Source organism: Peromyscus californicus, unplaced genomic scaffold (genome assembly GCF_007827085.1).
Source record: "Peromyscus californicus insignis strain IS unplaced genomic scaffold, ASM782708v3 Scaffold_12__1_contigs__length_115047231, whole genome shotgun sequence".
Lineage (NCBI taxonomy): Eukaryota > Metazoa > Chordata > Mammalia > Rodentia > Cricetidae > Peromyscus > Peromyscus californicus.
The window spans coordinates 55,046,278-55,063,298 of record NW_026294413.1 but is presented as its reverse complement, the minus strand read 5'-3'; the positions used below and the strand labels follow the sequence as shown (position 1 = coordinate 55,063,298).

General features: G+C 37.6%; 1 protein-coding gene across 1 annotated transcript in view; it reads right to left on the bottom strand.

Annotated features, from left to right (window-relative positions):
• Adam28 (ADAM metallopeptidase domain 28) overlaps nucleotides 1–17,021 on the bottom strand; it is a 105,575-nt gene that overhangs the window by 22,442 nt on the left and 66,112 nt on the right. Inside the window, 7 exon segments of the mRNA XM_052734247.1 lie at nucleotides 3,245–3,440; nucleotides 5,333–5,422; nucleotides 6,841–6,927; nucleotides 6,929–7,022; nucleotides 9,749–9,879; nucleotides 11,739–11,823; nucleotides 15,427–15,596. Of these exon segments, the coding sequence (XP_052590207.1) occupies nucleotides 3,245–3,440; nucleotides 5,333–5,422; nucleotides 6,841–6,927; nucleotides 6,929–7,022; nucleotides 9,749–9,879; nucleotides 11,739–11,823; nucleotides 15,427–15,596 (853 nt within the window).

The following is a 17,021-nucleotide window of genomic DNA, read 5'->3' as shown; positions in this document are numbered from 1 at the left end:
AAGCAGTTTTGCTGTTACCTTTAGTTCAGAATACCAGCTCCCAGGAAGTGTAATGAGAATTGCTGAGACCAGTCTCCAGCACATCTAGGCACCTCTCAATGGTTTAAAGGCATTGCTCCTCAGATTGTTTCTTAGTCTATCCTTGCTGAGTATAGAGGGGCTTATCTAGGATTTTTTAGAAGATCTTAAGGTGTGTTGATTTTCTGTTTTTTTTTTTTTATAGACAACAGATTATTTTTTTGTTCTATTGTCAGTTTTGGTTGAAGTTTATTTTCAGAAATTGTGAGAAGTTTCTAGCATGCAATGACACTATTGAAGAAGTATTAGGAATATGTAGCTTCATTCCTTTTTGAATAAATATTCCTTGTGTCATTTATGTAGGAATCTGGAAGAATGCAGGCTGTGACAATTCAATACATGGCACCATGCACATGCCATCCAGGAAGAACAAATAATTGCTTTCTTGTTAAATGTTTTTCTTTCATTTTGTAGAATTTTGTAATCTTTGACCAGTGGCTCTCTATTTCTTCCCCACAGCCTCATAAGCAGTTTGCTCTTTTCTTCCAGGACTTCAACATCTTTATAGACTTCACATAGAAATGAACACACTTGGGTACTCTAATTAGAAATTTGAATTTATAATCAAGCTTTTTCATCCAGTTTAAATTTGGATTAAGTTTAAATTTTCAGCTATCTCTACATCACATTTTATTTTAAAGCCTGGGCTATGATTTCCTTAGTGTGGACACTAAACTTGGAGTCAACAAAAATGGTCATTGAATTGTTCTCATGTTTCCTCACTGCTGTTCTGCATTCCATGGGTTTTTATTTACTTGTTTCCTACATGAGCTCATGGCCTATCTACCAACACTACAGTCACTCCTGTGTGCACGGATGTATTATCTGAGATTAAAAAAAAATGACTTTTGAAAAGCTTGTCTCATACACGGTATGATCAGACAGATATTGAAACAAAAAAGTGTTGAAATAAAAGTAGAATTTCAATAGAACAGCCTTCTTATTAGCTACCTTTAAACTTTTGGTCTTAACAACAATGCCCTCATTCAGCTTGATTCCTCCACTTCCTGTGTCTGAAGTCCATGGTGTCCTCAGCAATAGGCTCTTACCTTCAAGTTCTAGGAGGCAACCAAGGGCAGTGGCAAAGCATGGAATATTTAAGGGGGATCTATGGGATACACCCTGAGCTACAGCTCCAATGGGGGGGGGGTGCTGTGGGATGTTCTCTATGGCAAATGTGTTGCTCTGAATGGTCAATAAATAAAACACTGATTGGCCATTGGCTAGGCAGGAAGTATAGGTGGGACAAGGAGGAGAATAAAGCTGGGAAGTGGAAGGCTGAGTCAGAGACACCACCAGCCGCCACGATGACAAACAGCATGTAAAGATGCCAGTAAGCCACAGGCCACGTGGCAAGGTATAGATTTATAGAAATGGATTAATTTAAGCTGTAAGAAAAGTTAGCAAGAAGCCTGCCACGGCCATACAGTTTGTAGCCAATATAAGTCTCTGTGTTTACTTGGTTGGGTCTGAGTGGCTGTGGGACTGGCAGGTGAGAGAGACTGTGGACCAGGCAGGACAACTCTTGCTACAGGGGGGTTTGCATTGCCTGTCAGTGGGGTACTTGTTAGATAGTCTATGGCTCTTGGGGGCAAGTGTTACCACTCACTGTGACACAATCACACACACACACACACACACACACACACACACACACACACACAAGTTACATTATACAGCACATATCTCTATAATCTAGTATCCTTTTCTCATTGCAAACTGCCAAGGGAGACTAGTTCTACACAGCTGCTGTGCCTTTGACCACAACAATGACCAGCCCAACAAGATTTCTCCAATGGTGCAATAGTGGTACTTAAATCTTGGAGATAATCAAAATCTATCTAATTAGACTTAATAGCTAGTTTAATACAAGGGATCTCATGCCTGTTTCTACCAACAATCCATGGCTAGCGAGGTCATAGACACTAAAAGAGAAATTACTATTGCCATTTTTTCTAAGTCAATACAACTTGTACTTTTATTTTAAATATTGATCCTTATACCCATAAACGACTGTAGCTCTCATCCCCTTATCAGTGAAGCTTTTTAAATTTTATTTTATGTTTTGCATCAGGCAGAGCCTATTACAGAAATCCAAATATAATCAAACACAGAGAATACATGACTATGGGGTCCCCATCCCTAGTTAGCACATCTACAACACAACCCCTACACCTCAGGCTCTGGGAACAGTATGGAAAAGAGGGAAGGAAGATGGCAAGAGTCAGAGGACCAAGATGTTTGCTGCAGGATAGTGTCTTCTAGATATGGCCCTATGAAATCTCAATAATGCCATTGCCTAAACAAGACCTGGATAATGACCACATCATTCAACACACAAAGGGAATAGGAGAATCCAATAGATTCCAACCTAGATGAAAATTTACAGGAACCAATGGATGTGGAGGAAGTGAAAATACGTTTTCTTTACCTATGAGTGCCCTATATACAATCCCAAGTGGTCAGCTCTAAACACTTGTGTATGTATGAACAACCCTAAATGGAGCCTGTAGTTTCTCTCTGTATGTGTTTAGCAATAATAATGGTAAAAGAAGAAAAAGATCATGAGTCTGAGAGAGGGTTGATGGGGGGGGGGAGTTAATGGAAGGGATGGAACTGATGTAAAATACAGTGTACTCGTGTGTGAAACTGTCCAATTAAAAATTTTAAATATACTTATTTATGATTTTGAAAAGTGACACCATTTCTAGGAAGAATGAGATTGGTCCTTTGACCAAGGCCACACACCATCACTGGGATGATGTTGACATGGAGAGGAATTACCGCTGTGATACTAATGTTCATTGCCAACCTGATGTGTGTTAGATTCACCATGGAAACACACTTCTGGGTATATCTGTGAGCGTGTTTCCAGAAATGCTTGTCTAAGGAGGAAAAGTCCACCTTGAGTGACATCATCCCATGAGCTATAATCCTAAACTGCATAAAAAGGAAAATTGAACTGAGCACAGGCATTCATCTTCTGATTCCCAATTAGGGATACAATATAATTAACTGCTTCAAACTCCTGCAGCCTGGGCTTCCCTAGCATGAAGGACTTCCCCTGGAACTAAGAGACAAAATCAACCCCCCTTTTCTTAAGTGTCTTTCTTTAGGTATTTTGTCACAGTAGCAAAAAAAGGAACTAATTCAGTCAGTACCTTACCTGGGCCCCACATCTCCATGCACTGCTGTTGTAGGGTGGGACAGCTGCCCATCAAGCAATAGCCACGCCCATTTTGGCAAGGGTAACCATTGACTCTGAATCTGTCAACTGGGCAGTGGCTGGATTTACCATCACACATCTCGGGCAGATCACAGTCATCTTTTGCTGTTCTGCACACAGCCCCAGCCTTTTTAAGCTGCAAGAAAACAAAAACCAGAAAATGTATGTCACCCTGCCCCTTGCTCTGACACCTCAGATTAACACAAATAATCCATTTGGTCTTCGGGGCTATGGAATAATTTTACTGTAATTTCACTTGGACTACATACATGTCATATCACTAGTGTTGATATTGGCCAATACTCTTGAGTCTTTAAGCAATTCATAGTTTGAATTTGCAATACAAAAACTAAAGAAACATATAATAACAAAAGAGGCATGCCAGGCAATGTATCAGATAGAGAGCAGAGAATTATATATCTCCTTTTGTTGAATTTATAAGCTTTAAGTCTGCAACTTTAGGATTTGCTAGTTAAGTGAACCTTCTGGAAAAAGGAGACAGCTTTGCAAGTGCCAGCTCCGCATACCTCAAGATTTTCCCAGGCATCGAGTTTCCTCGGTTCTTTTCATTGCAGATTTGGGTAGTTCTTGTCAACTCTTGTTATGGAATGTTGCATTGTAAAGAAAGAAATAACCAAGTACCCTCTTCCTATATGAACTCTGTTGCAACAGTACTGTACATTTTGCCCTTACTTCTTCAGAGAAACCTTGATAAATACCAACTACTCTGCCACTTCAGCAAATTAGAGGAGGCTCATCCTTTGCTGACTGTGTGAGTAGGCACAGTTCATCTCATGGACCAAACAATTTCCACTGTTTTAATACCAGTTACAGGATCAGACCAAAACTGCAGCCAGAGTTCACCAACCCTCCAAACATAATTCCCACTGCTCCAACCAGCCTGGATCTCTTACACCAAACCGCACCAAGTCCCTTCTTTGCGCCCTTTCTTATCATTTAGACGTTCTTTCTTCTGATGTCTAAATCTAAATCTGAAATCAACTCATTTCTGTTTCCTGGTCATCGGAAATACTCCTTTCATGTGAAGTGTCCTCTGAGCTCTCCAATATAGATTTCTGCTCTTTTTATCCTCTATGCAGTGAGGGTGAGCCCTTGGATTTAGATTTAAATAATGTGGTTTTGAATTTGGGTCCTGATTTAAGATACGAGAAGCCCCATTCAATTCAAAATACTTTTCTAACAGATCCATCAGTACAGGTAGGTTTGATCAGTTCATGTGATGCCGTCTAGGGAGGCCCTGCAGTATGAGAAGAAGCCAAAGGGGAAACTCCCAATGGTCTTGGAGCTGGCCATGTTTGCCCATGTTGGTTTGCCTACTGAATAATGATCGTGTTTTTATTTTTCAAAAATTATACTGTATGGATTTAAGATGAGCAATGTGATATTTTGGTGTGTGTGTGTGTGTGTGTGTGTGTGTGTGTGTGTGTGTGTGTGTGTGTGTGTGTAATCCACATGTTCCAGACTGGCCTTGAATCCTTCATGCAGCCAATGATAATTTTGAGCTTCTGATCCTGCTACTCCACCTCCTGAATGCTGAGATTAGAGATGTGAGCCACCATACCTGATTCATACTCTACTGGGGATTGAACCTGGGGCTTCATGCTTGTTAGGCGAGAACTCTGCCAGCTGAATTACATGCCCAGTCCTAAAGTCAGCATTTTTAGAGTCTGGATTTACAAGAGAGTATACAGCCCTTGTCTCTCCGAGTCTGTTTTCTTTCACTTGGTATAATGCCCTCCTGGATTATCCTGGTTGTCACAGATAGGAGACATACTATTTTTTCATAATTTCCTCCCTAAGCCTCCTTTCATTCAAAAGAAAAATGAGATAATATCTCCTTTGCATTATTGGGAAACTAGTCGAATTTGAAAAGTACCCAAGGCGTGATTGAGTCATTATTTTCTAGGAAGAAAAACATTGCTCTGCCTGTTTGACTTAACATAATCACTGAAACATTAAAATAGAAAAATAATCACAATTGTAAAAATTGGAACAAATGAATCTTACTTGGCACTTCTCACAGCATTCTCCCAGGGCACACTGGAAACCTGCTTTGATCTTACAGGTCTTTGCATCACAGCATTTGTTGGTACATTCCTAGAAAATGTCAGCCACAGATGAAAGTGGTACATTATTCTAGTACAATTCATAATATAGCTTATTTACCACATATACACATTACTTGGTAGCACTTAAAATTTTCCTTAGGAAAATAAAGACAAACAAAGTCATTAGAAAGAGTCTGAGCAGCTGGTGCCTTGTGTTTATCTGACTTTAACTTACATAGATTTTAACGGACATATACTGTCTATCCTTTTGAACAAATATATTTCCCACAAGTCTTTCATATGAATATTATTAAGTTCTATTGATAAAATATGAAGGAAAACAAAAGGAAAGGATAGTTTTTAGAACAATCCAACTTGATTAATCCTACTCATTAGTTATGTTTCTATCTCATCTTCAATTCAATTCTGTCTTCAACATAGATACTGGATATTATTAAATTAATCTTCAACATACATACTCTGGCCATAAATTTAATTCTAGCACATATCCCAGAATAACTACTAATGTGGCTCAACACATTTGTAAGTGACATCATATTGCAATGACAAATGCCTGGACACCCATGAAAGCAATATAATTTCTTTTGATCTTGATTTTTTGTTTCTGAGAGCTCCAAATCCTTATTTACATGTACTGGAGAATCTGGAGCCTCAGGAGATTCCTATTGTACCTGTCAAGAATCCTACTGAAAAATCTAGACTTCAAGAATTACAATACTTTTAGAGTTAAAACTACTTCCCTAAGTTTAAATCAAAACATCATCAGAGAAAGACTATCCCTGTAGATAGAAGAAATAAATATTTAATTTTATTCTGAAGACATTGCAAAGCCAGTCCCTAGAGAGAACGATACATCACTCCTGTTAAGTGCTAAAAAAACGGGGGTGGGGCAGAACCCTATTTAGGATTTTGGCCGGCCTGTGAATAGGATGAGATCAGGCTGGGGTTTGGATTGTGATGACAATGATTTCTGAGTCTTAACAGATATGGGATATGTGATCCATTCTGGAAGTGGGGATGAGAGTCAATAAACAAGACCTGGGTCTAGAGCTTGACTCTTGCTCTGGCCAGGTCTGTGAGCTTGGGAAAGCAAATGATTTACACTCTCTAAATACTGCTTATAGTGTTACACCTAAGGTTGATGCTCACTGATCCACAGTTGCTTGAGCTACCTGAAGAATTTCAACCAGAATGCGAGGGTTGAAGACATTGTTTGGGGGCGGGAAGTGGGGGGTGGAGCTACAAAGTCAGGATGGAAAGGGATCTAGTGAAAAAGATAATGACATATTAAGATCTGCACATTCCTTAGCAGACTAGCCTGAAAAATACCTACCTATCTGAAGTCCCAAGAAACGTTCAGTTTTATGATGGGCTATATAATCATACACTTTATGTTCTTAGCAACTGATAAATGAACCAGTTTATTTTAGAAAGGGTTAGAAGTACCTTGGGGGTGCCACAGTCACAGTCCTCATTCATTTCTACCAACTGGTTCCCACAGACTGGGATGGATATGATATCTGAAGGCAACGGGGGTGTTATAGAGGCAATGGGATAATAATTTGTTTTCAAGAAACTTCCCATAGTTGACACGGCTGCAGGAGCTGAAGTCTGTGGGCATATGGAACCTATGTAGATAAAGAAAGAGAAAAAGCAGTACAATCATGCTTTAAATGTGGGAAGTAATGGCTGACATCAACTACAATGATACTTACAAATTACCACAGTAATCAACTACAACACACTGACTAGGTACTAAGTTATGAGAACATCTACATTTCTAAATTCACCCACTTGTATGGATTTGAATATCTCAGCTTAGTGGGTAAACATGACCATTTGCAAAGTGTAGCATGCTGACCACTTTTAATGATAACAAAAATGCTTCTTGGCCAACTCATGTCATCTCTCTCATCCCTGGATCATTTGGGGGAAACAATTGTATTTCATGCATGTATCTAACATCTATGCACATTTTATGCATAGATCTTATTCCTTTAGATAAGTACCAACTGACATTCTTTTCATCTTATAAATGAAGGTAAGGCTTAAACAGGCAATAATATCTGGGAGAAAGGACACTAACTGTGGAACTGGGGAGAAGCCAGGTCCTTTTGGGGGAAGGAGCAAGAAAAAAATTAATGGAGTTAGCAGTAAAGGTAAGAACAGAAAAAAGGATATATATATATATATATATATATATATATATATATTCATAGATAGATAAATAGATAGATGGATAGATAGATAGATAGATAGATAGATAGATAGATAGATAGATAATGTAAAAATCCTTCAAAATAAGATTGCCTGGAAAATTTTCCAGCAAGACAGGGATATAAATATCTTTTCCAATTTTTTTCTGTGAGAAGTTTTTTTTTCTGTTTTTGAAAATTTGTCTTTTTCTTCACATAATATATCTGATTATGTTTTCTCCTCTGTCTACTCCTCCCAGTTCCTCTTCACCTCCCTTCCCATCCAGATTCACTCCCTTTCCGTTTCTCGTTTTTTAAAAAAGGCTTCCTTGAGATAATGCTAAAATATAACAAAATATAATATATAATATGACAAAGCAAAAACTATCACATCGAAGTTGGGCAAAACAAACCAACAGAAGGAAAAGACCCCAAGAGAAGGCACAAGAACCAAAGACCCACTTGTTCACACACTCAGGAGTTCCACAAAAACGCCAAACTGGAAGCCACAGTATCTATGCAGAGGGTCTGGTGCAGACCCGTGCAGGCCCTGTGAGCGCTGCCTAAGTCTGTGAATTCATAGGTGCTTTGCTCATGTTGATTTACAATGTTTTGTTTTCTTGGTTTCCTCCACCCGCTCTTGCTCTAACACTGTTTCCACTCCATCTTTCCTGAGCTCTGAGAGGAGGAAGAGCATGAAGGAGACATCCAATTTAAGGCTGAATGTTCCAAGGTTTCTCACCCTCTGTTTAATGTTTGCATATGTTCCCATCTGCTGCAGGAAGCTTCTCTGATGATGATTGATCATATTTGTTTTTTATGGGTGTAGGTTATCTCACTCAGGATGATTTTTTTCTAGTTTCATCCATTTGCCTGCAAATTTCATGATGTCATTTTTTTTTTGTTTTTTTTTTTGTTGTTGTTTTTTTCGAGACAGGGTTTCTCTGTGTAGCTTTGCACCTTTCCTGGCACTCACTTGGTAGCCCAGGCTGGCCTCGAACTCACAGAGATCCGCCTGGCTCTGCCTCCCGAGTGCTGGGATTAAAGGCGTGCGCCACCACCGCCCAGCTAATGATGTCGTTTTTTAACAGCTGAGTAATACTCCATTATGTAAATGTACCACTTGTTCTTTATTTATTCTTCTGTTGAGGGACATTATCAGATTTTCCTTCAAAAACTCTTTCCCTATAATCACCCATTCTGAGTTTATGAAATATTTGACAAAATTTTTACAAAAATTTGGCAAAAATAAATTTTTTGTTGCATGAGCCATGTAGATAACACAAGAATAAAATGATGAGCTGCCCCAACCCCAAAGAGAGAATGTGTCTCTAGTATGAACAGTTTTTGAAAATTAGGTTTAGGGTCTGGAGAGATGGCTCAGAAGTTAAGATCACCCACTGGCTCATCCTTTCAGAGGACCCTGGTTTGATTATAAACACCTACATGGCAGCTCACAACTGTCTGTAACTCCAGTCTTAGGGGACAGGATGCCCTCTTCTGTCTTCCAAAGGTATAGGTGGTACACAGACACACATGCAGGCAAAACAACCATCCATGTCTAAATAAATAATTTTAAAAATTCATAGAGGTGCAGATAAGTTGATATGGCACAGATTCACCAGTGAAGGATTCAAATATCAAATTACTAATGAATTAAATGGAATTAAATGAAATAAATAATTTTTAGTATTTGCAGCAATATTTGGTGGTCAATATGATTTAGCTTTATGATTTATTTATTTATTTATCTGCTGTTGCCTATGCAGAATTCACATAGAAGTGTCACCAAGGCTGTGGGCATTGTGTCTGAGTCCTGAGCTGAGAGGCTCCTTGAGCTATGAGTGTTACTCCAGGAACACAGCCAGTGCCTTAGAGGATCACACTGGTCAATAGTGGCTCATGCAAACTTGGGTTATCCCTTGCTTTCAGATTATTCTCCATACAACCCTTTGTCCCTATGACATTTTCCTTTGCTTATTATTGGGTGTTATATATATCCAAGATATAAAAATGTAAGCTTCCTGATTTTATTAAAATTCTTCTAATTCTAAGACATACATAAAGTCTTTAACAAGGTGTTGACTATGAGCTTGAGTCTAGTACCAACCACTGGACATCAAAACCAGGGACACACAGTGTGTCTCCAACACCCTCACCTTAGAGACTGCTCCATTACACAGACTTCAGATGGGCACTTGCAGCTCAAGTAGTCATGGATCATGCCGAGGTTGTGGCCCATTTCATGGGCCATTGTCCCTGCAACTCGAAGATGGTAGTTACTGTAGTCCTAAGGGTAATAACATGAAAAATGGCATGTACCTCTCATGGTAACATACTCTTACTGGTGTTGAGTTCAGCTGAAGATCTCTCTTTCTCTCCCTCTCTCTCTTACACACACACACACACACACACACACACACACACACACACACACACACACACAAATACCAAAAACACACAAATAAGGAAAGGGATTTATCACTCAAACAGTAATCCCAAAATGTTGGTGTAACCATTTCAACATTAGACAAAGTGGACACCAGAATAATTAGTACATTTGTGAGGATTGTGAGACAATAAAAGGTAGGTCATCTCTTCAGGGAGACAATGACTAGACTTATATAAAAAACACCTAACAACAGAGCTTCAAAACCCATGAAGCAAAACTATGCAGTTGAAAGATATAAACATGGACCAACTAGTAACTATGTTTATGTATTTCAATGCCCACTTTTCATTAAGACTGAACAGTTCCAAACAACACCAAAATTACTTGGATACTATTGACAATTCTAGAACACTAATAGAAGACCCTTTCATGTCAGTTCATGTGGAGACATCAACAAAAGACAAATATCAAAAATCAAAATTCTACAGAGTACACCCCAGTGCATAAAAATAATAAACAATTTTACATAACACTTATAAATAATACATGAATTAGGTCTAAAAAGAAAAATTATGAAGTATTTAAAGTGAAAGAAACAAAATATATTCAATGTATCAATGCAGCTAAAATACATAGTGGGGCACTGATTGCATTAAAGAAGAACAAATTAAATACAATATAAATAAAGGACAGAGAATTACTAAGACAAGGCCATAAGTCAATGAAGTTTAGAGGAAAAACTACTGAAAGAATCAATGATTGCTGTGGAATAATACTTTTATACATTCTAAAGATTTGTCACTTGAATTGGATTATTAAAACACTGATTGGCCAGTAACCAGGCAGGAAGTATAGGCGGGGCAACCAACTAAGGTTGATGAGAAGGAAAAGGGTGGAGTCAGAGAGTCACCAGCAGATGCAGAGGGAGCAGGAGATGAATGTGCCATACTAATAAAGGTACTACCACACGGCAGAGGGCAAATAAGGAATATGGGCTAAATTGTTAAATTAAAATGTAACAGTTAGCTAATAATAAGCCTGAGCTATTGACCTAGCATTTATAAGTAATATTAAGCCTCTAAATCAATTATTTGGGAAGCAGCTGCCAGGTATTTGGGAACAGGTGGGCAGGAGAGAAACATCCAATTACAAATTACCTTTGCAAAGGTCAAAGAAATTGATAAATACCTAATGAAACTGGCCACAACAAAAAAGAAAAGGCACATATGATCAATATCATGAATAAGAAAGAGGATAAGGTTGTAAGTTAGCTCCATATAGAAAAGATTGTAAGGGATATAATCAATCAGTTTTTGCCCACTTAAATAAATGGATATCTTTTTCCCCTGAAAGATGAAACTACAAAGGTTGCTTAAATACAGATAATCTGAACCATCCAAAATTGACTGAATCATTGAAATTTGATTTCAAAACTCTTTCCAAAAGAAAAGAAAACTACACTCCTACACAGTTTTCCTGGTAAATTGTGTTAAAGATTTTAGAAGATACAGTAGCAAATCTACTCCAATTGTGCAGAAAATCAGAGTTGGAAATATATTCCAATTCCTTGAATGTGGCCAAATTTACTATAACAACAAAACCTTTAAAAATCATATTATATGAAAATAAAACTGTAGGCTGATAGTACACTTGAGTCTAGAGGCAGGGATCCTAAAGATGTATCAAAATTGTTCATTAAGACAATATTTTATGAATTTGTGAGATGCATAGAACCAACATTTGAACTTCAAACAGACCTGAATGATGCCAACAGAATGGTAAGGAGAACACATTGAAGACATGAACGCTAGGCCTACTGTTGATCCAGAAAAGTCTGTTGATCTACAAGGAAGAAAAGAAAGAATGTATAAATAAGGAAACTGTCCTTCTTATAAACAATTTATTTAGAACTCTAAACAAGTACTGGAGAAATTTAAATTGCCAGCCATCACTTAAGTATTTTGGGGGGTTTTGAAATCATAAAAGGGACTTTTTTCTAATACTGCCTTCCACAGAATTTGAAAGTCAAGCATTTGAATGTAAGAACATCCAATGTTTATGACATGTTCATGACTATTACAATTTTTATAATTTTCCATTTAAATTTATTCCTTGTCAAGGAAAGAAACTGATTTTTGTTTGTTTGGTTTTGGTTTTTGTGGGATTTGTTTTGTTTTGTTTTCCTTTAGTCCTAACAAATGTTCCCTTGTATATAATTTTTTGGTTATAAGCTAAATTTCATGTTTTGTTTTAATTTATATCTTTCTCATACTTTATTTTAACCACTTATTCTTATGTTGTATTTATAATGTTTTTTGTTATAGTAAGATTTGAAAAGTATTTGTGATATTTTTGCTACTGAATGCAAACAGGTTTAGACCAATTGCATTTATTTGCTAATGGTTTTTAGCAAATTTAATTTTGCTTTTGGAGTATCTTTATTTCTAATTAGCATTGGTCACAGTGCCTTCCTTTGCCTATGTTCTTTTCCTATCTGCACAAGGTGTGGACCCTTGTTTACTTAGTGGAATCTTAAGCACTTGTCAAACCTTTAATTCCCCGGTTGATTCAACTTGTGTCCTTCCACTAAACAATATCAAAGGAATAAAATATTGATTCTGACATGAAAGATTAGAAAATTAATAGAATTTCTCCCTCACTGTTTATTCCCTGTATATTTTATCTTTTGACCTCATCTGATTTTACATACATATTATTTGGAAATTATACTTCTGCACTTTGGCATATTTAAAGATTTATCATATCAGTAACCAATTTAACTTTATATCATAGAAGATTTGGTACTTGATTCTACATTTGTATGGCATCAATTCTCACCATTGATAACATTAATAAAAGTAACACCTTCCTCCACTCTGTAATTATCTATTTTGACTTCTCTTCTCCATAAATAGAGTATATTTGGACTTTAATATTCTTAGCCGGTTATCCCTGCATTATAGGTATCTTATTAATTTGTCTAGTAAATGGTAAGACTTAAAATTTATAAATGGAACAGTAAATCTCCCATCTAGGAAATTAGAGAGTTTTTTTCCTGTTTGCTCTGATCTCTTCAAGAGATATCTTCTTAGCATTCCATTAAAATTTATCTACACATTTAAGTCTTGTCTATGATTTCCATTTCTCTGCCATTGCTCTGTAGTATATAAATATACAGCAGTTCAACTGACTTGGGAGCCACTCTGGAAAGAGTTCAAATCACTTAGGTTCTCCAGCAACTGAGATCATAGCTCAGGAACTCATTAAGTTCTTCCTTAGGGAAGAGACTCCACCCAAAAGAGTGTCTCAATCTAGAAGTCACTCTTCCAAGCTAAGTAGCTGTGTCTGCCTGCTCTTCTCCAGCCATGTGGTTCAATAAATCATTCCTGTAGTGTTTACAGCCCAATGAGCACCTTTATCTTGGAAATAGATGGGCCCTGGGGTATTGTAGAATATTATTTTAAGGTGTGTTACTTTTGTTTATGCTCTGAAACATTTGTTTAATGACTCAAAGATGTGTTTGATTAAATAAAATTCACCTGCCCTCAGGAGACTGAGTCAGCAACTAGCTGACAGGAAGTGGTAGGGAGGAGCCAGGTGGAGAAAGGTCTTTCAGGAGGGGTGAGGAGAAGCACCGGGGGCGATTTGAAGGACAGGATCCCCATCAGACATTCATTCTGAGAACTGTGTTCAACCTTCCTAGAGTTCTAAACTTAGTTTTTTGTTCCTACTTAACCTACTAGCTGCTCAAGGGCTTACTGACCAGCAGAAACTGTCTGGCAGAAAGTTATAGGAGCCATGTTTTTTTTTTTCTTTTGAACTTTCTCGGGCCCTAGGGATATTCAAGCGCCACATTGGTATGCCAAAATGTTGTTGGTTGTTTTCGCTCTTTTGGGGGGCCTGCCACCCAGCTCCCAAATAAATCACACACAGAGTCTTATTCTTTCTTATGAGTGCTGGGCCTTAGCTTGTTTTGTTTCTTGCCAGCTTTTATCTTTAAATGATCCCATCTACCTTTTGCCTCTGGGCTTTTTCCTTTTCTTCTGCATATCTTACTTTCCTTCTTACTCCGTGACTGGCGGGATCGCTGATGTCCTCCTCCTTCTCTGGCTACTTCTTCTTTCCTCCCAGATTTCTCTTCCTATAGATTCTCGCTGCCTGCCAGCCCTGTCTATCCTTTCTCCTGCCTCGCTACTGGCCGTTCAGTTCTTTATTAGACCATCAGGTGTTTTAGACAGGCACAATAATACAGTTTCACAGAGTTAAACAAATGCAACAAAAACAAAAGTAACACACCTTAAAATAATATTCCCCAACACTGGGGTGTGGGATTTTGGTCAAGATTATATAATCATTGTGGTTAAAAGCATATATCCATTGTTGTTAAGAACATACATCCATGTGGTTCATATCATACATCCATTGTAGTGTTATGCGAACTTTAAGGCTAGACTTCATGGAATGGTGATGTGAGAGAAGCCAACACTTTTAAAAAATTCTGCTACATTGAGATGGCTATACTGGAGGAAGTCTATGCTGGCCACATGAAAGATTGCATATGGAGGAATACAGCCTGGCTAGTTCCAGTCATACTAGCCCACATGGTGTGTGTGTATGTGTGTGTGTGTGTGTGTGTGTGTGTGTGTGTGTGTGTGTGTATGTGTGTGTACATATATATGGGAATTAAGCTTATATTAAACTCGTAAGCTTTAAATTGGTTTGTTATTATCAATATAAAACATAAATTGTATATTATATATGTAAATAATAAATTATATAAATGTGTGTACATATATATGGGAATTACGCTCATATTAAACCCATATTCTGAATTAATTTGTTATGATCACTACAAAGTATAAATTAATTCTACACAATGTAAGCTGCCCATTTCCATGTCATGCACTGTTCCCTGAGGAAGCTGACATCACTGAAACTATGCACCTGTTCAGAGGCACATTCTTGATCTCATACATCAAAATTCAATGCAACTTTCATCCATTATATCTATTTTAGCTCTTGTTTTTAAATGGCCCTTCAGCAGAATAGTCTAGGTGTGGGGTTTTAATATAACACTCAATCTTACTTTGTTTCTAGAAGTTTCTCCTAACTCATGGCTAAAGTGAATCAGTTCTTCTAAACACAGTCTAAATCCCTCTTTTCATGATATATTTGTCCTTCTTTTGTGTAGACACAATAAAACAGAATTCTGATAAATGACAGATTGTTTTATCTTTATAATTTAAAAAAAGCCAATACTTGGACCCAAAGTAAAACATATCCAACAAGTACCCATCTGAGTATTTTTTTAAAGCCTTTCAATTTCCCTCTGTGTAGCTCCTTCCATCTTACACATGCTCCAAGATATCACTTTCATTGCTGAGGCTCTGACAATAGAGTCTATGGTACATACCATCTAGACTGCAAAGAGGAAGTCATACATACGAGATCAACTGGGCAATATCATGATGCTTTCGCTTTAGCAGATCCTTCCCTCTCCACTTAGAGAAGTTGTTCAGGGTGGTGTTGGCATCTGGAGTTATCTTTATTTTATCCTCATCAGTCCAGATTTCCATTCCAACTAAGGCCACATGGGCATCAAGCTTTTTGTAAAGCTGTCCAAAGAGAATACATTGAAAAGCAATGGGTTATAATACTGAGATTACTTTTTGATATTTCTGCTGCACTTTATCTTTCAAAAGCAATCATGTGTGAATGTCCTTCATCAATATGACCATTGCTATACTTTTCCAGACAAAATGCTCATCTGAAAATTACATTTAGGTAACATCTTGAGGGTTGTTTTCAAGATTGAATGAGATAATACAAGTAAGAAAGGTACTTTAGTTCCAGACATGATGAATCTATTTTGTTTCTTTTTTTCTTCAACTCCCTGAAATAATTTTCTATTGGAATTTGGTTATCAGTACATGCTTAAGTTAATTTTGGGAAACAAAATCCTACTAAACAAAGCTTGATTTGTTATTTTATTTTTGTCCTTAGAACAGGGTGGTATTAATATGCTGGTGGCCATGTCAGAGGAGCTGAAGTCAGCAATGGCACTTATGGAATACAGCCCAGTGGAGAGAAAAGCTATGCTGGGTACATCCTGGAGAGGCAAAGCCCCAGGAGGATTGTTTCCAGGACGCCCCCTGTTCTTCCTGCCTGCTACTGCCTGCCTTGTTCCTGCTGTTCCTGCCATGGTGTGATTCCTACACAAAAGGATCCCGCTATATCTAGTATACTGTGGTTGTTTCTTGGGACAATCCCACTCTCCACTGGGTAATTTACTTGCAGATTATAATGGAGATGATTCTTATAAGAACAATGATGACTAGTTAGCTCCGTGGTTTAATTGGACTTTCTGAGTTAGCTTAAAAGATGCAGGCAGTTAGGACAGTAAAGATGGTGAGGGCAATGGTTGAGGTATTCTGCCAATTGCTCCAATAAAAGATACAAAAAGGGCAAAACTAGGCTAAAAGCCACCTCCCCCTTTGCTAGCTATGAGATTTGCAGAGGATGGAAAATAAGAATAAGAAAGTTTCATGCATTATAGACCTATGAGTTCTGCCTGTGGAAAAACAGGCTGATAATTAAAAAAATTATGTCCCTACACCCAAGGTTAGGTCTGAGTTCCTTGGTCATGTAATTTACAGAATTAATCACAGGCACCGGTACGTACCTTCAAAAAAAAATTGTGACAGGAAATTAAATTACTCTATTGTGTGGAAAGAAAAGTAAGTGACCACTTGTTTAAACTTTCTCGGGAGTAGAATTAAGGATAGAAATCTGCTACAGTGAAATAGCTAACAGCTGCCCACCAGTACAAAAGGAACTTGCTGAAATATACTTAGCTTGCTTAAAACTTTGTTAATCACTCATAAAAGAACCATTGCTTTGGGGTGAAGATGTTATGGTGGGAAAATTAATACAAAGAAAAATATTTAACTACTTATGGACTTCTAAGGAAACCATGTAACTTGTGATCATAATGTGATTTCTTCTTCTGTAAAGATTTTAGTTTGTTTTTTGGAAAATAA